Here is a 25,314-nt window from a genome sequence, read left to right on the forward strand (position 1 = left end):
TTCTCTTTGCCTATAATTCAATTCAGTTCGATTGAAATAGATTTGTAGAGCGCTTTTCACAATCGTCATTACAGCAGCTTTAATTACAAAAGGACGTGCGAGTTTGTATAATTTAATCATTTTGCATAACATAATTGTACGTTTATCCCTAATGAGCAATCCAGTGGTGAATATAGTGTGTGTGTGTGTGTGTGTGTGTGTGTGATCATGTATTAGCACAGGCTAACAGGTGTGTATGAGGTGAATATTTTGTATTTTGTGTTATGCGTCCCACACAGTCTTGCGTTGTCTATCTGCACTGGTTTTCGTTTGCACTCGGTTGCACTCGATGCACTTTATTTAGCGTTATGTTGTGTTGTAGCTCAATGCTGTTAAATGTAGTAACGTTGACTTGACGACTTAAATAAGTGGACAAAAACGTCAACAAATTCTGTAGTTGTTTGTGACAACTAGTGGTGGCTGATTCGACATTTGGACGACATTTGGATCAGAATGGTGTAAAAACTGCGAGATTTGAGCTGGTGTCTTCATCTTCGGGCAGAGGGCGAAGTCCGCAGGAGTCAAATCTGGCGAGTAGGGTGGGTGCAGAAGTGAGATCATGTGGATTGTTCTCCGACTATCATCATGTACAAGTTGTTGAATGGTTTCGACATTTTCGGGGGTTGAGCACAAGCTCTCGTCGTCTTCCAGCTATGTTTTTCTGCTCTAGAAGCACACGTGCCCATTTGCTCTTTGTTCCAACTTGCTGATGAAATCGCAGACGTGGTCAGAATAGCACCATTAGTCTTGAAACTTTTTTGATTCCACCTTGTATCACACCTTGTTTGAGACATGTTTTTGTACTATGCTTCGATAAATGTAGCTCAATGAAATGGTAAACATTTTTATTATATATGTAATTAAATATGTATATGTTTATTTATTTATTAAAATGTATCATTATACATAATTATCCTATAATATGTAGAATTTTTCATTTATATATATATATATATTTATATATATATATATATATATATATATATATATATATATATATATATATATATATATATATATATATATATATATATATTATTGTTTATTTATTGCACATGACAACATACAATCCCCCTAGTGATGCAATAATATTTGGGGAACGCTAGTTTAGAGGACATTCCATGACATAAACTGTAACTATTACTAGATATCGACATGCTGTTCTATAATAAATTCCCAGTCTAATTTGTGCTAATAAACTCCACCTGTGATTGTGACTATGGTTTGAAATTAGCCACAGGCTTTCAATAGAGCATCAAACAGCAGAAACAGCGACACGTAAACGGTTAATATTTCAGCCGTACCCTCCCACGCACCAGTGTCTATAAATGTGTATTAGTCATCGAGCCTACTTGTTCGCACGTCTGAATAAAAATCCGCCAGTGAGCGTGGCGATGCCAGTAAACAGCGAAGCCTTCGAAAGCCTCGGCTTCCGTTTGTGAAACTGTTTAGGTTAGCGTTTTCTTGGACGGAGTACAACAGTAAAATACATGGCTTACCCAACACGTCCCTTCGCCACCCCCCTCCCCACTCTTTCCCACCCCATACCGCCTGCATTAGCAAGCACTGAAATGAATCCCACTACACACAGGGTGTGAAATAATGGCTTCTACACGCCACATAGTGCTTTAATGTCCATTAGCGTGCCATTTTCGGATTCAGCTAAAGGTAATGTGTCGCTTGTAACTCCGCTGGGTTTTAAAAACGGCATCGACCACCAATCCCCACGCCCCTAACCTCCGGCCCCCCCTGCAATTTCGGCCCCAAGCGCGATATTTGCTCACATAAAGGGTCGTAACGTAAAAATATTTGGCTACATAACTCGCGTTAATGGACAGAAGTGGACATGAATTGAACGGGGATAAAATGGTGTAATGGAGCTGTGATGAGGTCATCGGCTGAGGCCAGGAGGATTAGCGGGGAGTAGTGGCTTATGAGTTCTGCTGGCTTTGAGGTCCCAACACTTGTTCTGACGGCTGTTCTTATTCACACAAGCCTTCATTAGTGAGCATGTAATGAGGGCTTAGATGTGTGTGCATGTGTGTGGGTGTAAAAGAGACTGGAAAAAAAAGGGGGCACGAGGAACAGGCAGGAAGATTTTTACCAAGTTGTGTGTGTGTGTGTGTGTGCGACAAAATATATAATATATATATACAGTATCTGTACAGACGTGTAGCTTATTAATAGTTATGTATACATGGTGTGAAAGCAGGGTGAACTCGAATCCCGGTTTAAGAATGCAGGGTAGTGATGGAGAAACTGAGTGGTAAGGATAACACACCTGTCCATCATTTTAATAACGGGTGTCCTCTATTGCAGTGAGCAATGAAGAGGTATAAGATGGTGAAACGAGAGCTTGGGAAAGAAATAAACGTGCATTAAATGCCAAATAAATCCGACTCTTGTTGGTAACCTCTTGTCTGCCTCCCATCCCTTAGCCATCAAGTGCTCCAGAAATGGTATTGTTAAGTTAACTATAAGTTTTTAGCTGACGCGGAATGCGTTAAATCTCATGCGATTCAAGTTAATAGCTTACGGTGCCTACAGGAAATCTACGCAGCCGCCCGCTTTCGTTCTGCGATGTGCGGGTTTTTTGGATGTAGACCAAGAGAACCTGTAAGCTCAGCAAAAACGTCTCCCGAACGACGGGTTTACAGAAAGTCGCCGTCCCTGAACGCTTTTCGATGAACAGGGCCGGCCTGTGTGACATTCTAATTATAAATCTGTCATTTCTTTTAATATACTGTAACTCAAAAAAACTCATCCGGAGCAAATTTGCATAATGCTCATTGACTACAAAAAAACATGTACACCCATGAAAACAGATGAAAGCTATTCATTTAGTTTTTTTTCCCACTAGCGTGTCAAAAAGTGTATTCAGGCAAACTTGGACATCCAAAAAAAAAGTGGAAGACAGATAGTGTATCAGCAATGTGAATCAATAGCTGTGAAGCTACTACTATTGCCGACGTTAGCGTTCTCAAGAATGATAAAGTCCTCCTTGTCCTTTATTTGGCCGTTTCTCCATGTTTGTTATTGTCCATGACTTCATTCACGGCTCCTATGGTGCCGCTATTACATGTTTCCGGCACTTGCATCCGACTTCACTTCGAACGCGTGACACGTAAGATGCAAAACTGAGTAAAAGTTAGCAATGGTCCAAAAGAAAAACGTTAGCATACTTGCGATTTTGTGAACCAGCTTGTCATAGAGATTCCTTAATCATATCAGCATCACAAATTGTAACAGTACATTAAATAAGGATAAACGGGTAGTCCCCGTGGAACGATGGTTCAACTTAGGATTTTTTCGTTTTCACAATGAGGATAGCGATGCAACAAAATTGTAAAAATGTTTGAAGTTTCACGCGGCAGGCAAACGTAGCAGCGTATATGCGCTATGATACTTCGGGACGCTGCCAGGATGTTTGCAATATAAATGACCAAATTACACTATACTACCCCATTTGATATTTGACTTTAATTGTTACGCAGTTAAAGTAAAAATCTCCCCAAATGGAAATACTTCAGTAAAGTACAGATACGCAAAAAAGCTACTTAAGTACTTGTTAACTTCGTTACTGTCCACCACTGGTAAAACCTGAGGTGATTTTTCTTCCGATTGATTTTATTTGCTGTATTTTGAACTGTTTTCCTGCTATAAAGAGTGCTAATTTGTATAACAGTGGACTTCCAGTCAGCTCCAACCCATTTCCTTCTTTCCAATGGCAACACATTGGCTGTTTAATGCATGTTTTTAGTTTTCTGCGCCAGTCTGAGAGACTGTTATGTCTGTAACTGCAGCCTGTAGTATTTCATTTTACGCGGTTTCCCAACACTCTATTTTTGTACTGAAGGCATATACACTGGCAAAAAAAAAAATCAAAGTTGAGACACAGCATAAACGGTTTCAGCTAACACACACACACACACACACACACACACACACACACACACGGCTAGGAGACTCTCCAGAGTGACCGTCTGTGGTGGTCATAAAGGATAATGTGTCTGGAGTGTTAATATTTAATGCTGCCTCTCACTTTCTCGAAACACTAGTGCTACTGCAACTGCACTGCGTCAACAACACACACACACACACACACACACACACACACACACAAAATTTCTTTTTCTCTCTTTTACTTAAACACGTGAGGGCAAAGAAATTCATAGCGGGCATTTTTAGTGACATTTTCCTGGTGATTCAAGGATTTCGTGTAGCAGTTTTATCTGTGTGTGTGTGTGTGTGTGTGTGTGTGTGTGTGTGTGTGTGTGTGTGTGTGTGTGTGTGTTTTTATCTGCTTGAGTGAGCGAATATGTCTTATTGATTTGTAAGAGCCATGTGGTTTCCCTGTTATCTAAACTTCGCCAGCAGGCTTCCTGTTGGTCCACCTTCCCTTCTACAGCCACTTACACACACACACACACACACACACAGACACACACAAAAACACTCATGCATACAAAACACAAATACTCACTATCTGACTGGTGCCATCTTTGTAAACAAAGTCTGGTTTGTCTTACACAGCGCTTGTCACGAGGCTCGAGCTGTGTGTGAACACACACATAAAACATTATTACTGCAGCTCAGAGCATCGATTTCATTTCTAATCCCTCGTTCCATTGTTTCCTGCTGTAATCCTGTCGTAGGGCACGCCGAGGAAGAAAGAGTTGGGGGGATGAGAAAATGAGCAGATAGTGTACACCAGAAAAACAACTAAAAGCATGGAGAGGGGAGAGAGAGAAATGAATAGAAAGAAAGAAAGAAAGAAAGAAAGAAAGAAAGAAAGAAAGAAAGAAAGAAAGAAATGGGACCATACACGGACAACTAATCATTTGAGGAGAGAGAGAGAGAGAGAGAGAGAGAGAGAGGGAAGAATAAGTGAGAGAAAGAAAGAGAGACATCAGAGAAAAATGGGTTTATAGAATAGGACACAAGAACAACTTCAATGACATATGGGAGGGAAAGAGAAATGGAAAAGTTAATAACGAGAAAATAAGAAATGATGAAGGAATTGGGGCCGAGAAAGACAAAGGACACGGAGAGAAAGGAAAAAATAAAAATAAATAAATAAATATATATATATATATATATATATATATATATATAGGTGGACAAAGCAGGACACAAAAACAACTGAAAATGGTGGAGGTAGAGACTGAAATCAAGAGGGTAATGAAGAAAAAGTGATGAAAAGGACAAGGGAAATGGGAAAGAGGCAGACAGAGGGAGAGAAGAGAAAGAGACAATGAGGAAAAGAAAGATGAGTGAGTCATCCTAAGCAGTCCGGGAGCGTCCCTACGGATGCGGAATAAGCAAGTGGAATCTGGCGATCACCGAACGAGTGAGAGAGACTTAAGGAGGGAGGTAAAGAGGGAAAGAGGGACTGCCTCATTCCGGTGAGACGTTATATCTCTGCTCTCATGCTGTTGCTTGTGGTTTAATTTTATAACAGTTTAAATCGTAGCCAAGGCCAACATGTAATTCCCCTAAGAGAGCTTTTGAGCGGAGAGGCTGCTGGGTAAAAGGGGGGTGGAGGGTGTCTAAAAATGTGCCCATTTCCATTACCCATAAACGCTCCTCTCCCTCGCTGCCGTGTTCGGGGGAAAAAAATAAATAAATAAATAAACGGCTCGACCGAGCCAACAGCCTTATCAGAGAACACTCAGAAGTTTCCCTAATGGCCTAATAAAGAAGAAGGTGTCGGTCCGAATCCACATCCTTCCCTTATTTCGAAAAAAAAAAAAAAAGAATTCCCACTGGCTGTGCTGCCGTTGATAATGCTCCGTATTCATCATCTGGAATTTTCTATTAGGAATCCTTTAATGAGCTGTTCTGCATAGCTTTGAACTTTGAAGTAGACTTTATCGGGACGTGACCGAGCGATTATTCGGTGGAAATAAGACGCTTTTGTTGGCTGTATTGAGACTTCACACGACTACGTGATATTGAGGCGACGTTTCATAATTTTTTAAGCTTTTGTTTGCCACAAAAAAAAATTTTCATCTGCAATTATTTATTTATTTGTTTGAAACAGGTTGCGTTGTATTGGAGAATTTGGAGCTGAAGGTCGAAGATTTTCATCGGGAGGGACGAGGGATTAGAAATGAGTTTATTAGAGGGGCCGTGCAGGTGGGACGTTTTGAAGACGTGGTGTAGGAGGCACAATTGAGACAATTCGATCACGTGCAGAGAAGTATATGGTCAGGTGTCCATATATGACAATAAAAATGAATATAACAAGGGCTAAATAAATAAATAAACAGGTGGATGAACGGATGAATGGAGGGGAGGAAGGAAGAAAGGGAGTAAAGAAAGAAAGATGGAAGGAAAAAAGGAAAAGAAAAAAAGAAAGAAGTGCCGAGGATGGACAGGATTAAAATTTTTTGATAGAAATAAGTAGACGAGTTTAGATAGGTGGTGCTTCAGATGTTTCGGTCATGTGCAGAGGAGGGACACGGGGTATATAATGGGGTATATCACGGGTTAGAAGAATGCCGAGGATGGAGCCACCAGGTTGGAGAAAAAGAGGAAGGCCAAGGAGGAAGACGATAGATGTGGTGAAGAATGACATGCAGGTGGTTGGTTTGAATGAGGCAAAAGTAGAGTAGTTATTTAAAAATGGCTTCAAATATCATAGTCACACTATGCATTTAAAAGATTTACACAGTGCCTGTCCAAAGTCTGGAAACTCTGTTTTTATCCTTCTTGAAAGACAAGTAGGAAGTGGTAACCCGGTAGCTATTCTCTGGTTTACTGATTGGAAGGTTGGAGGTTCAAGCCTCGGTATCGCCAAGATGATTCACTTGGGCCCCTGAGCAAGGCACTAACAATCAGTGCTACTGTCTTCAGGTCAAAACCCCCAAAACTGTCCTTGGTGTTGGCCATTGGCTACTTAAGCAAGTTTGTTTGTCAGCCAGCTTGCAGACAGCATGCCCTGCTCTGTCATATTAAATCAGGGGGCTAATGGCAGATTGGAGCAGATTGTCTCCCTAGTAATTGGAAAATCTGTTGGTAATCTTGGACTCCAACCAATTAGACAAATCCATTGGTCAGCTTGGTACCTGAATTTTTTCAGACATTCAGCTGAAATACTTACTAAAGGTGTTCTTCAGTGGTTCACCACTGTTCCTTCCTTAGACAGCTTTTGATAAATACTGACCACTGCAGACTGGGAACAGTCTACAAGAGCTGCAGTTTTATAGATGTTCTAGCCGATCAAAATCGTTCAAATCCTTCCATTTGTCCTGCTTCTAACACATCAACTTTGAAATTTTTTTTTTTACTTGCTGTCTAATAAATCCCACCCATTAACAGGTGCCATGATGAAGAGATAATCAGTGTTATTTACTTCACCACTCATAATGATATAAGGTCATGATGTTGTGTCTGGTCAGTGTAGTCCATCCAAACCCTACTGTTATTGCCTACGATGAAAATGCTATCGAACTTCAGACATCACAGAGATGCCATTCAGAAACTGGTCTAAATCCCTGAACGTCAACGAACACCGAATAATTATTTTGCGCTAGTTCTGTTGGAACTCCAAATTGGTTTGGTGTGTCTAGTGTTTAGGCAAAGCACCCAAACGCACACACACCTTCCTTGATTAAAGAACAGAGAAGCAGCAGTGCTCTAACAGCAGACAGCAGGATTACTGTGTTACGATCTGAAATTATTTTTTTTTAAAAGCACGTCAATCCATTTCATTTTGTTATACAAACTGTCGAGCTGATCAATTTCCAAAACTGGAGGCTGAATACAAATCAGTTGGTTTAACTATCAAAATAATTAGTTGTAAAAAAAAAAAATTCCACTGACAAGTTTTGTTAGCATAGCGGAATGTCTGATGACCTCTATAGGGCTTGATTGTGCTGATTGCCTGCTGTTGCGAGACAAGGGTTCCCTGCGAAACCTGCTGAATGTCAATGAGCTCTTGATGATGTAGCTCCGAAGCCGGCTCCATTAACGGAGATAAAACTGTCATTATCTCCCTCGTTCCTGCGTGCCACGGAATACGTCGGCTAATCAATCATACGCTTCACGTCACAAATGCTTCGAGTTCCAAAGCGCCATTTATGGCCAATTTTGGCACAGAAAAGGGGGAAAAAGAAAAGTCCCCAAAAATAATATGCTAAAAATAAACTTGGCAAACAGAATTTTGGACCATTTTCATGATATTCTTTTCATGTTTGCTGCATATTTTTTATGAGTCAATGATAAGGTGCTGCTCAGAACTGCAGTCCTTATTGTCCTGGGCTTTGCCCATTGGCTACTTAAGCACAACAAGTTTATTTGTCAGCCAGCAGACTGCATGCCCTGCTGTGTCATATCAAATCAGGGGGCTAATGGTAGAAAGGAGCAAATTGTCCTGAGTACTTGAAAAACCTCTTGGTGCCCTTGGAGTCCAACCAATTAAATAGATCCATTGTTTGGCTTAGTACCTGAGTTGCCTGACTAAACTTTTTCTGCTTGGGGAAAAAACCCATCTTTTCCAGTCTTTCATTTTTACTTGCTACGATGCTAGGATGAGGAATATCATTTTGTCGCCTTTGCACCTGAACAGTAAAATTTCAGAACTCTACAGATTCAATTATAGATTATTCCGGAATAATGGAGGATTTTGCAAAAAAATCTGCATATCTAGGGTATGCACAAATCTGTGAAGTGTTCTTAACACAAGACTCTGTCAAATGTAGTCAGATAATATTACAATTAGTTTCCAATTTGTAATCAGGGGTCACACTGTTGCATCATGCATTCACATTGTTTATTAGCTTTTCACAGATCAACACTAGCAATACGAACTACACGAAACTACAAACTAGCTTGGGCTACTGACACTAGACCAGTTGCTTGGGCTACTAAGACTAAACTACTAAAACTAGTCCTCTAGTGTAGTATACTAACATTAGAACACTAGCTTGGACTACAAACACTAAAGCATTAGCTTGGAATACTAACATTAGAATATTAGCTTGGGCTACTAACACTAAAATACTAGCTTGTTCTACTAATACTATAACACTAGGTTGGGCTACTAAAACCAGACTACTATTTGTGCATAGTTTGCCTAAACAATTACTTATTCTGGGTGGAAAAATGCATAACAGAATTAAATAAAGCCTGTTACACTACTATCATCAGAACATTAGCTTGGACAACTAACACTAAAACAATAGTTTGGACTGCTAACACTAAACTACCAACATCAGAACACTGATGTTGCTAACACTAGAACACTTCCTTGGGCTATTAGCACTAAACTACTAACAATAGAACACTAGCTTGTAATACTAACACCTAACGGTAGAACACTTCCACCAAACTACTAATACTAGATCTCATGCTTGGACTTCTAACACCAAACTACCAACACTAGACCACTTGCTTGGCCTACAAACACTATAATGCTTGATTGTGCTACTAACATTATAACACTAGCTTGGGCCCCTAACACTAGACGACTAGCATGGGTTACTGACACTTACTTACACTTACTTTGCATATTCAACCAGCTTCTTCAGATCATTTCTTCTTAGCTGAGCCCAAGAGCTCTCCAGATCGTTATACACAATCAATGTATTATTGTATAGTGTGATGGCATGTACAGTGTGAGCTGAGCAAAGCAGAGATAAAGTTTGGCCACAGACAAACAAGTGTAAAGGCTTTGATTACATCGTTTTATTTGGAAAGCTTTCGAAAGTGTGTTGTAACCAACCCTATGAAGGAAACCAGAGAAAAATACCATTGTGGCTTATTCATGTAAAAAACAATCGCTATCAATCACACCATCCACAGAACGAAAGATTTTTAGCTTTTCTGGACTCACCATACATCCTCGGCGTCCACGTCACACTCGGCCCCGAACTGGCAGATATCGCAGGTGGACGTCTCCTTCTGTCCATTCTCAGCTGAGCCCTCGTTCCCTGCTGAGGCACACACAGAGGACGAGAGGCAATTTTTTATGGATTCGAATAGAGGTAATAATTACCAGGAAAGTGATGGGAGGACTTTCACAAGCGAGGTGAAAAAAGGATAAAGGGGATACGGCAAGGCGCAATTCCAATTCCCTCTTTGTCTCTCGCTGCCATCTTGAGCCTGCTTGAAATCCCCCACTGATCTTTTTCTAGCCTCTCTGCTCATTTCTTCCTGATGAGTTCGGACTCGTTGCTCGGACGGTGGCTTCCTCTGCGAGTGGCTGGAGCTTAAGGGCATATTGGCCCACGTCAACGGATGGAAAAGCAGAAAGAAAAGCAATCTTGCAAGCTGTGGAATTTAAATTGTGTTTTCTTTATGAAGGATTGGCACCTATCTGACCCCACCATACCCCCATACCACTGTCTAATCCTGATCCTGACCCTCCATTAGAGTTTTTCTTGTCTTAGAAGTCATGTTTGTAAATATGAAGAAGCTTTATTTCTTCGGATGCTAAAATATGCTTGTTTGGTCTGGACTCTTGTCCCTTGTTCCTCCTTAGCAAATGACTGAACCATCTTAATCCCTTCTGTCTGACCTTGTCTACAAAATGTCTTACCTGAGCAAGAGTCTTTTCAAGGCCTGGATTTTAGCCTCAGACCTTGTTAAAGCCTGCAGCACTGATCTAAAGCCTTGATAAGTACTCCTTTTGTTTGCTTTTCGAAGCGCTTCTCCGTCCGTGGACTTACACGACACCTGTCTAAACAAAGTTCTTTACTTTTGTCTTTCGGAAAAAGTTCTTCTGTGACCCTCGCTGTTATTGTTCCGGCTCTTGTTGCATCTTCAGGATTTGGCAGAGCAAACACTTTTAGTGAGACCCTGATCGCAATCAGGATTATTTGTCACTGGTCTGGCTGGAAACCGAGACTCGCGTGTCGTGGTGTCTGTCTGCTGATGAAATGCCGACCTGGGCTGCTGCTCCACCGGGTCACAAGGTCAAACCTGGGACAAAACTGCAGACGCTGTGAGCTCATTCTGTATGTATACAGTACGTACACATGCTATACACCTATATCATGTCACCTCTTAACCAAATCAGATAAGCATCAATTGAATTTGCAACGATTGCAATATGAGATGTTCATAGCCTGTATCCAGGCTTAGTATCAGGACAAGCGACATGAACCTTCTTTAATAACATTCCCCAAAACACCTTTTTCTTCTTGCATCAAGTGTGTGTGTTTTTTTTTTTTTTCTTTCTTTTCAATAGCGGGAACAAAAAGATCTAGAGGCATGAAAGCGATACTGAAATAACCACCAGGCTGAAAATACCTCCGATTGTCCTTTCTGGCCAAAAGGGCAAGTATCCATCACCCATCAGAAGAAAAAAAAAAACAGAGAAAATAAAATAAAGATTGTTTCGAATAACACGCAGTCAATCTCTTCGACCAAATCAAATAACCACCGAAGTGTCATTCCACTCGCAGTTGCACCGCGATGAAACCGAACCGGGGCGAAAGGTCCTTGCAGCTGGAACTGACCCAGAACTCTGTGGCCATGTCCACATTATACTTCAGTTCTGGTGCAGCAGGGCCTGTGAAAATGGAGGCTTTTAAAAACGATGACACATTTTTAGTCATGCGTTTCAAAGAGCCCGGAAGCAAATAAATGGCAGGAGAAAATTACTTAAGTTCTTAAGTAGTCTTAAGGTTTGCTAGTGCGCAGCACAGGGACGTGCAAACGACAGCGAATCGACAGTCTGGAGCATTTTTAGACGAAAACGCAATTTTTCAACTGTATCCGGATTAGTCTAGGCGCGTTGTTTTATTAGAAACGCCTCTAACTGGCTATTGTGATATCGGCGTTATTTGCTAGACTCGATATCATTGGTTTGCGATGCACCCTGCAGGATGAAAATGACAACTGCAGTTTGAAATCTGGTTTGAGATCAATATGTCCGTGCTCAATCTCAGACACACACACAAGCGATCTTTTGCTACGTTAAACTTCGACGAATCCGGTGTCCTGTCCGACAAAAAGAAAAAAACTCCACCACCTAAGGTCTAATTTACACTTCGGCATAATTAAAATAGGTGCGCTGCCAATCAGGGCGGGGAATGCTAGAAAAATGAGGGAAGAGTTAAGCTGTAACAATTATCCCTGTTTTCTTGCTGCTAGATGGCTGCTCTCTCTTCGTATTGATCTCCGCTGACCAGAAGCGTGGTCGATCGGCCACCCCCCCCCGCTGCTCTCATCCCGCGCTGCTCCATTTAAGAATAAAGAGTCGAGGGGTTTGTGAACGAACAATCTAGGCTACGCTAAGCTGCATTTAACATGTAGGTCAACACTCTTTGATGCTCGTTCGTGATTAAAAAAGCTTTTCCGTAGATAATTGCTTCCACGGTTTATATTTAGTAATGACCATACCCATTAAACGTGTTTTTTTTTTTGGATGATGATGAAATTTCTTTTAACCTTAATGATTTATGATGCTTTCAGCTCTCGTAATATGAGCACGGATTCCGAGTCATTACTACATTTACACTTTGGTAGAAATGAGACAAGTGTGGGTTGGTTTGGGGGGTTTAGACGGTACAGACAGACGAGACAGACGGTCCTGAATTTCAAAGGGTTCGTCAAAAACAAATCAGTAAAACATAAAACATTAACGTGATTTTCTGTGATGGAAAAGACTGATGTGTATGTGGTGATCCAAAGAAAACAGAAAGGGAGAGTGGCACAAAGAGGGAGAGATGATAGAGCTTTGCAAAAGTCTGTCACGTACGTGATGGATGAGTGTTACCTATCTTGTGGATGTGTTGTTTGGAAAAAAATGACCTTCATGACAAGAAGGAAAGCAAGAGTGTATTTTTTTTTCTTTTCAGTTGCAGCACAAGTGCAAACAATCGATGCATCAACACCTGCATGCTAATGTTTGTTTTAGCCAAAGAAATTACAGGTCACTAACATACATTTATGAAAAATGATGATCATGAAATTTATACCACAGTGAATGAAAAGCTAAAGCCGTCATTGATGTCTGACTTGCAAATCTGATTAAATGGATTAAAAGAATACAAAAGTTCCTTTTTGTTGAATTTATATATGAATCTAGAATTCTGCCCACTTTAAATCTTACACTAAGATAATGTGGTACAATTGGATACCATTCATTTATTAATTTGAATTAATTTCTCATGGTGATGGATTTCCGATCCTAAGTTCAAATTCCACCACCAGTGCTGGGCCCTTGGTCAAGGCCCTTAAGCCACAAGAATGCTTAAACGCCATAAATGATGAAAACAAACCAGAACCAATTTTCCAGCCAATCAGAATCGAGCATTCAGACTGACTCTGTTATAACTGAGTTGATTGAAAATGTCATTTTCATACAAGAAGAGAACGAGAAAAGAGTGAAGGCAAATTTGAATGTCAGGGCTCGTCATTTAACATGTATATGGAAATAAAAATCCTTTCTGCTGTTGTACTTCTAGTTCTTTGTGCCAAATAATAGGATGTGCTGCATAATGGATCCATATAAAAGCCATGCAGATGAATTGAACCCAAATTTGCAGTGATTTATATAATCATTACAACTAGGAACATTTATGCAGCATTATAGGCAATATTGTAGTGTCTTATTAGGTTTTTATCATTGTATTAGTGCTAATTTACTTTTTAATTAATAATTATTAGGCTATTTTTATAATATATCTCATTTTAATGTTTTCACTTCTTCTAGTTTGGCAAATTCATGTAAATGATTTAGAAAAACAGATTCATTTTGCTTGGTTAGATCATTCAGGAAAGTTTACAACAACTGCGTTACGCTGTATGGAACTGGAACTGTGTGTTACTATGGTTAAAATTGCTCATAAGACCAATTAGCTAATTTAGAACAATTTTTCAAAACAAACGAGAACACATTCTAGCCAGTCGAAATCGAGTATCCGGAGCGACCATGTTAAAATGATGATCAGGGGTAAACACACAATGCTGATGCAGACAAGATGATGGCAGGCCTTCAGGTCTAACTAAAGACCATTGCAACTCTAGATGATTTCATCCAACGCCCATGTACGTGAAGCTCAACATTCCAAATAAGCAATTTTGTTGGTTTTTCATTTACTGTAATTTCCGGACTATTAACTATTAACCCATATATAAGCCGCACCCACTGAATTTGACAGATTTTTATTTTGAACATAAATGTCTACACTGAAACTAATGAACTTTACACAGGCTTTAACGAAAGACAGTGTCTGTTACACGGTGTAACGGGTGAAATATGTTGTGGCTCCTTTATGAGCAGTGAGCTGCATTTTGGGAATAGCCTGCCGCCGCTTTTTTCCGGTATTACTGCATGTGTGCAAAACCGAGGAATATGTCTTTAATATTTTCTGATGCTCATTTCTAAGTTTCTTTGACTAACCCGTAACGCTGTTGCCAAGAAAAATAAAAAAGCACGAGTTTTGGAATCCTGTCTGTGCTTATATGATTTCTGTTGCAACTGGAGTTAGCGAGCTCTCCCTTCACCCAGACTCAACACGTTACAACGGCGTGTATCTAAACAGTAGCCTGCCAAGAAAGTAATTGTTCACTGTCTTCCTTCTTTCTTTCACAACTATTTCTCTCGGGAGTTTTGGCATCGTCGTGCGTTTGGGAAAAAAACGTTTTTTCTCCCGATGCCGTGCAGCTCAGAACACAGGTGAAGTGCGTTTTTTCATTTCCGTTCAAATATTTAATTGGTCTAATGTTATGGGGTTCAGTTTTTTGGCTTGAAGTTTGTGAAACCAGGAAAAACCCAGGAAAAATTCATAAATTAGCCGCTTCATTGTTTAAGCCGCGGGGTTCAAACGTGCGAAAAAAGTAGCAGCTTATAGTCCGAAAAATACGGTAGTTTGCCTTAATGAACATGAATTTGGCACCTTTATACCATGAAAAGACAATTAACTGGTGAAAATTTACAGAATAACCAACACCAAGTGTATCAGTAAGTTGCTCAGCCACTGCTTGCCTTCAAAAATCGATTGTTCAAGTCTCTGGAACTCTACAAGATGAATGAAACCCTGTTTTCCCACAAAGATTTTTCCTCAGTTGGGGCTTTGTTGGTAGAGTCTATCTAATACGTCTAATACGTCTAATTGCTTCTCTCATTGACCAGATTTTAAGCCAATGTAATTATGAGGACCACTTGGAAGGGTTGAGGGTAGCAGACAAGTGTTTCGTCAAATGTATTTTATATATATAGGAAAACACAAATATTGCACGAAAAATTGCCATAATTTATAACCTCAAAAATGACCATCTCATGACCTCTATTTTATCTCACATTTCTACATTTTGTGTTTTCTGCTGTTGTTTTTCTTAGTTTAAATACCAAAGTAACAGGATGTGCAGCTGCCTAATGGATTCATATAAAAGCCATCCAGAGAAAACTGAAACCAAGTTTGCAGTACTTTTATAAATAACTAGACACATATATATATATATATATATATATATATATATATATATATATATATATATATATATATATATATATATATATATATATATATAAAAAGCAAATTAATAATTGCTTTAGTTACATGGCGTTATAATTCACAGTAAGAACATAACATGCGACTGAATCCATATTCAATCCACATTATTATTTCCAATTTTCCCTCAGGCAAGTTGTTGGATTGTACGTGCCGATTAAACGATTAATCGACCATTAGTTTTTAAGAAGGTTACTATATAAAAACCAAACATAAAACTTGAGGTAAACTAGTTCTGAACTTTTTTTAATGAATCATGAAAATGTGCTACAGGAAATAATATATCCACATTATTATTATTATTATTATTATTATTATTATTATTAATTATTGAATATAATATATAATTAATAATTTGTAAATAATAATAAATATATAATATTGCGCTCTCTCTGCAGCACACAGTCTCGCGTGTAAAAACAAACAGTACACATAACATCAGTAAATCACCTCTAGAGGCCGCTCTCATAATGACAGCGGACCGGAAGGCGGGAAAATCGGAATGTTTTTTTTGCCGATAGCTGATAGTTCCAGCAATCAGTTATCGGTGCCTCGACCTCTATTAATAACAAAGGAAATTTTAGTTTGAAAGCCAAAATTTATTATCAAATACATGTGATATGATTAAAACATATATTCAAAATTGAATGTTCTAAATATGTCTCTGGCATTGTTCAGAGGGCCGTTCCAAATGTGGGGACTGGTGTATTTGGCCCACATCTATTGACCCTATTGAAGACTCTCTAGCTAGTCAAGAAGAATCCTTGAGTGCTTAGCTACATTCAAGTGATTTTAATAGTCTGAATGGGAAGCCTGGGAAATCGACTTATGCAAAATGTAACTAAGAAAAAAAGATATATAATATGTAAAAAAAAATTGCCAGTCTAAAAGGAAATTTAACTTCTATGCAGCCTTTAAAGCAGAAAGTATATTAAAAATTAATGAAAAAAAAAGTGGCGATTCCACAACACTTGAACAACTACAATGATCTCATCATCACCAGTACACTCCAGCCTGGCTCTCCTATCTAATTCCTCAGCACAGATGACTCATTAAACCACTTTCTTGTCCCAGTCAGAGCTTCACAAGTGGTCCAATCCCACTAGATGCAACATTCATGGAAAGCGGGTTTTTTGGCCACTTTGCCTCGTTTCCTATCCACACCTGACACGCCACGAGGATGCCGCCAATAATCCATTTGCACATGTAATTACGGCAAGCAGTTGACAAGAGAGCCGCTGAGCGAGGGTGTCTCATTTCGTGGAGTGCTCCCGAGGCCCGTTTCTTCCTCGGTTTTTATAAAGTGCTCCAAAATGGCAGACAACAGCCAACACTCCAAGCCTGGAGAGGAGGTTAAAACTGGGATAGCGTCCTCGAACGGATTAGAGTAGGAAAATGAAATGGGAGGGAGGGAAATGAAATCCTCATTTCGGGTACAACATGGCTGCTAAAATTTAAACTTGGTGCAAAACACACTGTTGGGTCTGTTGGGTCGGGTGTAAAAAGGAAAATGGGCGAAACTGATTCTGAATACTGTGTGCAAGATCATAAATCTTTTGTCAGGTACAATATTGGAAAGATCTAGTGGTAAATTTTGTCTTGGTATTGAGTTTAGCAGAATAAAACGATGATGACAGTTAAAAAGGAAAGCAGACTTAAGCACAGTGACCAAAAACCCCCCCCAAAAAAGTCAACATGAGAAGAAGTTTGATGCTTTGAGATGAAAGAGCCTGGGCATCTGAGGAAAAAGGCATAGATGGAGAGAAACACCATCCCCGGCACCTAGCGGTCGATTGCTAGTCAATAAAGTGTCACTTTCTGCAGGCTAAAATGGAGAACCGGGGGTTTTATTGGGAGGATTGCAGAGCGGTCGAGGCTGTACCGAATGTACACCATCTCGACGCCCTGCTCTCCTCCTGCAGTTCTCACATTAGTCTTTTTTTGCCCTGGAGGGGGAGGTGGAACATCGTGGATTTCTGTTTTATACCGGTTTTATGGACTTGAACACACACGCGGCGATCAAAAGGTCAATGAACAATGAGAGCCAGGCGAAACCGGAGGAATAAAAAGAGAGAAGCTCCTGAGAGTTTATTTTTTATTAGGTTTCAGGGTTCGAGTGTTTAGCTGACTGCAATTACTTTTCCAATCCCCGTAGAGGTCAAAAGCTGCTCCGGTTTAACGCTATATATCGCCGCGTGGCATCGGTTTGCGCCTCGTTGCATTAACTGGGATGAAACGGTACAAACTTTTGTAAGAAATGTAACGATTTTGTTGGATTTTATGTAAGTTATAGAAAAAGTCTAGCTATGTCTTCTATGCTCGCTCTTAGCCTTCTTCCTGTAGTCAAATGCTAATCAGCCAAACACACTATTAGTCCCTTTCAGCCCCAAATAGCACCAATCCCTCCCTCAGTTAATGGACAGATCCTCCTTGGCTTTCCTGGCAAAAGTCCTCCAGTTGACCTAGAGTAAGCGAGCCGTTCCAGCACTGTGTGCGCCAGTCGTTGCTACTGAGCTCTTCTAATCCTTCTGGCACTGCACTCTTCCTGCTGGCTGAGCTTTAGGAGAGGTCCAAGTCAGCAGCACTGGGCTAGCAAATGAGAACAAGAGATCTAGGTGCTAAAGACAAATCCTCTCAGCTAAAGCCAGAGACTGAAGGTCTTTAACAGCTAAGCTAGGCTATATTACCCTCCAAGTTATTTTTTTTTTCCACTGCAAGACACACACCAATCAATGGATTGAGATGTTCAAGAAGGAACCTCTGCCTGATGGGGAAGGAAAAGGCTGCATTTTAACATCGCTTTCTATAGAGATCATAGAACTTTCGATACTTTTCTTCCTTCTTTTTTGACCAAAAAAACCCTAAACCATTGAATCAATTGACAAAAGAACGGATGATTATTACCAGTCATCTCAATTCTGTTTCCTGTGTAATGCACTGCATAGCATATATGAGAGTCATGTGATAAAAGAACAAAGAAATCAAAGATTGCTTTGCTCATTCGTGTTCAGTAGAAAATGAACGAATTGCTCTTTGAGATGACTCGAGTCACATTAAAGACTCTTTCAAAATGAACGAACCGTCGAGTTGTTCCTGGGAGTTGTTCAATTAATAAAACGCGACCTTTCGTGGCAAAGTTATAGCTCCCGTTTTCCCTGTTGGTAAAATTCACATCATAGAGTAATTACAGCAAAAATGTGGAATCGAACACAGTACAGCCGAGTCGGATCAAATGAGAAAGTTTGGACATGAAATGGAACTCGGGAAAGTGCAGATCTAGGTGATCCGTTTGTTTTTAATTGCTTGTCGGTACAAACCTGCATGAGTCAGCAGTACAAGTGCGAGATGCCTAAGGCCTAAGGTACCCGAACATGTAGCCGGTTTGATTTCATTTCAAAATAACAAGTCCTACCTGAACATCTAGGACCAAATGCAGCTGGTTGTTAGTTTCAGCCCTGCTGCCTCGACTGCAAGTAAACAGAGGGTTTTTTCCGGTAAAAAAACAAACATTCAACAGCCCAGTGGAGCCCCATTTTACTCCTGTACGCACTTTTTTCTTCCTGCTAGCACACAAACTGCAAGAGCCCAGGGGAGTTTGCAGACACATCCCAGGGTAAATGAGCCTTTCAGCAGTCAAAGCTCTGTATATAAACAAACAAGCTCTTCAGATGTTTACATTTCAAAACCGCCGTGCCTCCTAACCCCGGGGACTTCGGGCTGCGCTCGCAACAGTAATTTGGAGGATTCAGGGTTGTGGGTACTCCAGATTTATTTTTGTTTTTTTTTTTAGTCGCACGCAGTTTGATGAATTGCTGTTTGCGAGGCGGAGATGCACATGTGGCGCACAAACTACAGATTACAGAAAGAAATCTTCATGGAATCCGTTTGGATAAACCTTCACTGATCAGTCAGGAAGAGGAATGTGCTATAGATGGTGTTGTGTTAACACGACTGCAATCGTTTTGGCAAATTCGTAAATGGAACTTTTATCGCAAGGAATCCGGGGGCTTTATTTTGCACGGTTCGGTCATCGGAACCGGACGGCTGATGACTGGAAAAAGACTATAAGTGAAGTGTGTCCCATCTCTAAAACCTCTACGTCAGGTTCCTGGGTGAACTACACAAAGGATTTGGTCCTCTGCTCTTGTTTCGTACATTTTGAGAAGCTTTTCTGCTTTCCGTGTTTGGCAGGTGGTAGCTCATTTCATTCATTTACTCATATACAGCATTTAGCAGACACTGATCTAGAGTGACAATTATTTTCTGAGCAGTTAAGGATTAAGGGCTTTGCCCAGTGGCAGCTTGGTGGTGCTGGGATTTAAATTCACAACCGTCTGATCCTAAGGCCAATGTCTTAACCACTGAGCTACCACTTCCCCTCAAGACAAGTCATGTCAAGTAGGTGTTATTATCATTTTAACCATATATCCAGTGCGGTACACAGATGCTGGACTGAACAGAAGGTCATGAGTGCAAATCCCAGCAGTGCCAAGCTGCCACTTCTTGTTTATTTTTTAGCATGGCCTTAAACCCTCAACAGCTCAGTTGTATAAATGAGAAATTGTAATGGTTGCCTGTTGGTGCTCATAATTAAACTCATGACCTTCTGATCAGAACGCCAACATTTTAACCACTGAGCAACATCTTAACCTCTGAGCTTCGTGTTTACTGTGTACTACTCTTTATATGGTTTGAATGACAATAAAGCCTACTTGACTTCGACATTGTCACTATCACCTCTGGTTTGGGTATTAAGGATAAGTGCAGATTTATAAATTAAAACAATTATGTTCTTCTTTTTTTCTGCAAAACTGCTTTGTGACAACATCTACAGCGCTATACAAGTCAAACAAAATTATATTAAGCTGAATGAAAATCCTAGTGTTGCCAATTTGCCAGTGACTTCTTCCCTCACTGTGTATCATGACCTTTTGGATATAGTGTGTGTTTACATTAGAGTGGCGGTGAAAGCTTATCATATACTGGATTCGCACAATTACTGTCTGGAGGGCAATATTTGCTTAGAGCTCAGAGTTTTGTAAAGTGAAGCTGGGCCAAAGTCAAACGAGGTCTAAAATATCCTTGCCGTGGTTCTGTGCGTAGAAGGAAAAATTTACAAATGGTATGAATGGGAGATGGTAGCTCAGTGGTAAAGGCATTAAACTTTGGATCTGAAGTATAGATATCCCAACCTGCCAGTCTGCCACCAATGGGCCCCTGAGCAAGGCCCCCAACTCAAAAACTGCTGTATGAACGCAAGAGATTTAAGTTGCTCTAGATAAGAGCGTCTGCCAAATTTAATAAATAAATGAAACCTGTCCCAACCCTAAAATACTTGCAAAACATGTACAATTTTATAGAAATTGGTGTTATTTGTGCTCCAGGTTCTACCCAGGCATCTCTTTTAATCCTAAGAGTTTGCATTAATCCTAAGAGTTTCTCAAAGGCTTGCTTATGGAAATCAATACAGGTTAATTTCTGAAACTAAGTCTGTTCCCGGCAGGAGAGGATATTCAACAACTGAGCTGCAAATTGCATTTGGACATCCTGTTATTAAATCAGGTGGGCTGAGTAGGGTGCTTTGCTAGTGTACATTGGCGATTTCCAGATACGAGGTGGCGTTCGGAGCTTATGAACGGTTTTGAGTGTTTGTTGGAAATGTCGCAAGTGTCCGTTTTAAAAATCCCTAACTTATGATGGAGATACGCGCCAATAAACCCGATCGTAACTTCAAAATATCATAAATCGAGACATGACCTAGGAGCCTTAACGATTGGTGATCAGTATGGGGTAGTATACTGTAATTTGTTTAGAATTTAACAATACATAATTTAGCAATATAGTGCAATTGTCGTAATATAGAAACTTTACATTATGTATGTATGTGGCAGCAGGCGCTGGTTCACGAGTGGAGGGCGGAGCATATGCGGCTACATTTGCCTGCCGTGCAAATTATTATTTTTTTTATTTTGTCCTACCGCTATCACCGTTGTAAGATCGATAAAATAAAAAATTCCGGTTCAAACTTTGATACTCTGAAATGTCTCAAAATATTTGTATGAAATTAAATGTCTTGAATATGTAAACACATATATAATAAAGACATTTTTTTCCCACCTCTTCACCCACTCTATGTCAACTCCCTTTTCTTTTTGTCTCTTGCCCTTGAGTCCATTTCGTCTTGCCAATCAAAATGGCACCTGTCTTTCACTATGGCAGTAATCTGGGTTTAAACCTTCCATTAATGCACCGAGCTCATCTTTATACGCCTGGTACGCAGTTTCACATTCCCCTCCTTGCCCTCTCCAATCTGCCCAAGTCATTATTTTATATTTTCCAAAATATAATCGAAATCCTCTTCTGGCCCAAGGGTAACCCATATTAATACAGTACGTCCTTTTGTGAGCCGCGGCAGACCGAGGAGCTCTGCGACCCGTCGCTCCCTCTCTCTTTTGTTTCATTTCATTTACATCCCACCCAATCTGACAGATTTACATTTCATCAACGCTGGCCCCGACTGTATTAATAACTCTAGGGGGCATTTGATGAAGTTGGGGGAGAATAGCGAATGAGCTGACATGAAACGATTGTGTTTTCTCTCTCTCTCTCTCTCTCTCTCTCTCTCTCTCTCTCTCTTTACAAGGAAAATACATCCAAAAGGCCATGTCGGTGAAAAAAAAGAGATGATCAAGTAATTAAAAAAGTGAAAAAAATCCCTTGCTTTCGGGGGTATCGATCCGAAATTTTGCGCCCGCGTTCGCCGAGTGCTTTCGTCGAGGTGCCGTGTCTGTTGAGCGAAACGAGGTTGGATTTGAATACAAAAACCTAAACAAACCAAAAAAAAAAAGAACCAACCAAAAAAAAAACGGCTTTGCATCTGGATTGCGTAATTCTCTCATCCCCTGAACACGCAGCGATAAGATGCGGCCCAGAGCAGCGTGCAAAATAAATATATAAATCTTCTCTGACTCACTTTTTCCAGTTCCCCTTTGATCTGCTTTAGACTGCGGTCTGTTAAGTACCGAGCGTTAAAAATCTAATTTCGCGCACACACACACACACACACACACACACACACACACACACACACACACACAAAACCTATCGGAGTGATGCAAGAGAGCACGACGCAGAACTGCTCTCATGAAAAAAAAAAAAAGACCTAAATGGCACTGATTGAACCGCACTCCAGAAAGCGCCTGCTGATGTCACCTATTGCATTAATCAAATAGTTTTTTTACGCTCTGCACAACGTTTGCACTTTTGCGCTCTGGTCTCCACGTTATCGGATGCACCAGACAAACTCGCTGTATAAGATCTACTTTTAAAACACCTTGTTGCAGGATGAAAATCGTATACCAAGATCCCTGAGGTTAAAATAGTAAATAAAAAAAATAAATATTCGTGCGCATGTTTGGGGCCTCCTATATCATCGCAGCCGTAACGGCCAGAGATTAAATTAGCGCCACTGTCTCGGACCCCTAACCGCATTTCCATGGTGATCGAGCGAGCCAGGAAAGTCCGTGCCTGGAGGACCTGGAGGAGCTGGCGAGGCCATTAATTCTCCCTGGTAACAGCAGACGAGGGTGTTACGATAATGGTGCAAGCTCGATGTTCGCTAGTCGTTCAGACGCCCAGATATATTCGGAGCGCAGCGGCTCGATCGGTGAATAAATAAAAGCGTTCAGAAAAGTAACATGGTACAAATCACGGCTTGGGAACCGTCGTAATTGGCTCCCACTCGCAACTCGGTATCGATTATGGAAAATCTAAGGGCATTAAATTATAATTGGCCCTGGCGATGGAACTCTGGCTGGGAACGCTAAACGGATTCTGGCGTGCGGTAATTAGGATTAATGAAGTGCAGACGAATCCATAGAGGTGCGTCGGTAAAGGCAATGCAACGATTAATCACCACAATTAAACTATGACACCGTTTGCAATAATGTAACCACTGCCTTTTGATTACGTAACAGACGTTTTATATGTCGTTTGGAAAAGGTAGAGCGAGTTGATAAAAGGGGCTCGCAAAGAAAAAAGAAAGGTGATAAATGGAAATGTCTGCCCTGTAAACTGAAATAATGAGGTTATTTCACCTCATGCAGCAGTCTCAGGTAAGTGTCTTTAAAGTTCTGGACTGTAATTAAAAGCAGCAAACAGTGCTTTAATGAGAGATTGAAAGACAACGCTTTCAGCATAATGAAGTAGCTCATTATCGTTTATTCCCTTCGGTAGTCGCGTTCGCTCCGCTCGGTTGACCCGGTATTCTTGACCGAAGACTTTCAAAGAGTCGAAGGAAAAAAAAAGGTGTTTGTTAACTTGTGTCTGTGTAAAAACATCTTTGTTCTGTCGTTCTTGAGCTCGAGTTGCGAGCATTAACCGGAGGCATGTGTTCCTGTGGACGTTCTATCCAAAGTGGAGCGGACGGAGTGGCACCTTGGCGACTTTTGGATCCGAAGTTCAATTCCTTAACCTCTAGGGGCTGTGTATTGGTAAGAATCGGGCGATACGATACATATCGCAATGCGGTTGCGATACGATGTGTTGCGATACTGTAAGCAAGGCGATATTTCTTATTTTAGGAATAGGACATAATTTTAGAAAAGCTGTCATTAATGACATCTAAAAATGAGTCTGCTAAACCAAAACCTACCCCTATGATGAAACCTGTGCTCTTACATGTAGGCAGTTCTTTAAGCCACAAATTAAACTTGATCTGGTTATAAGTGCAACCACGAACAGCACATGTGGTTCTAAGATTTTTAATGCCAGTTTTACAATATTCCCTTCTAAAGGACAAACTGCGTGTAAACAAAGCACATTGCAAGTCAGTCAATGTGGCAATCGCTAACAATAGTAGCATGCCCTTATGTAAGTGCTTCCTGTCATGATTTGAGTTCAGAGATAAGAAGACTGCTATCTATCTATCTATCTATCTATCTATCTATCTATCTATCTATCTATCTATCTATCTATCTATCTATCTATCTATCTATCTATCTACTGGTCGCAATATAATCTCCAAATGATATGAAGGAATCTTGTATGAATTTAAAAAATATATATCAATGTTGCGTTTTTAAGAATCGTGTATCGATATTTGCTTACACCCCTATAACCTACTACCTTCCGATGTTGAAAATACATGATCCCAGGGATTATACAGGAATTCTGCATAGCATGTGACTTATCCTGCATGCTAAGCCACTGTTCTGGATTCCAAAATTGATATATAAGGGGAGAACAAACATTTCCAGAAAAAGATAAGCAAATGATTTATGATTTATGCAAATCTTGTTTTAACAGTAGGTGAGGGAAAACACTGCAACAGGGTGCAGTTGAAGTTCAAAAGTGGTTACTCAGCATCTAAGAGCTTGATCTCTGGATCACTTGACAACAAATTCTAATTCCAGCACCACTAAGCTGGTCCCTTGTGCAAGTCCCTTATAACTGCTCAATTGATAGTTGCTCTGGATAAGGACGTCTGAAAAATGTAAATGTAAATATAAATTTAGTTTAGAAAGAAAGAAAGAAAGAAAGAAAGAAAGAAAGAAAGAAAGAAAGAAAGAGCTAAGTGTGCCCAATCAATCTGTCAGAATTAACAAAATATCAAGAAGAACAAGGTCAAAGATAAAGCTGCATTTATAAAAACATCAAGCCGTTAAACAGACAGAGGTGGGATAAATGAAGCCGGAGGTGAACGGGAACTGGTGAACTGATGCGTGTGGGCAGTAAAGCTTATCCTGTTTCCACAGAAGAGCTACTGCAGTTCAAACTGTTGAAAATGTGTTAGAACAACAGTGTATCA

The 25,314-nt window shown here is 40.3% G+C and overlaps 1 protein-coding gene across 3 annotated transcripts in view; it reads right to left on the bottom strand.

Moving 5' to 3' along the window:
- The window catches only part of tmeff2a (transmembrane protein with EGF-like and two follistatin-like domains 2a), a 94,740-nt gene that overhangs the window by 8,649 nt on the left and 60,777 nt on the right, over positions 1-25,314 (bottom strand). For 2 of the 3 annotated variants that reach the window (XR_006924967.1, XM_046844122.1), the window contains exon 5: positions 9,878-9,974. Coding sequence is in view for 1 of the 3 variants with exons in the window: in XM_046844122.1 (XP_046700078.1) it covers positions 9,878-9,974 (97 nt within the window). In the remaining 2 variants the exon portion in view is untranslated. Of the gene's footprint in view, positions 1-9,877; positions 9,978-25,314 lie in introns of all 3 variants that reach the window. The other variant, XR_006924966.1, reaches the window with a different exon arrangement.

This window comes from Silurus meridionalis, chromosome 3 (genome assembly GCF_014805685.1).
Source record: "Silurus meridionalis isolate SWU-2019-XX chromosome 3, ASM1480568v1, whole genome shotgun sequence".
In the NCBI taxonomy this organism is placed as follows: Eukaryota; Metazoa; Chordata; class Actinopteri; order Siluriformes; family Siluridae; genus Silurus; species Silurus meridionalis.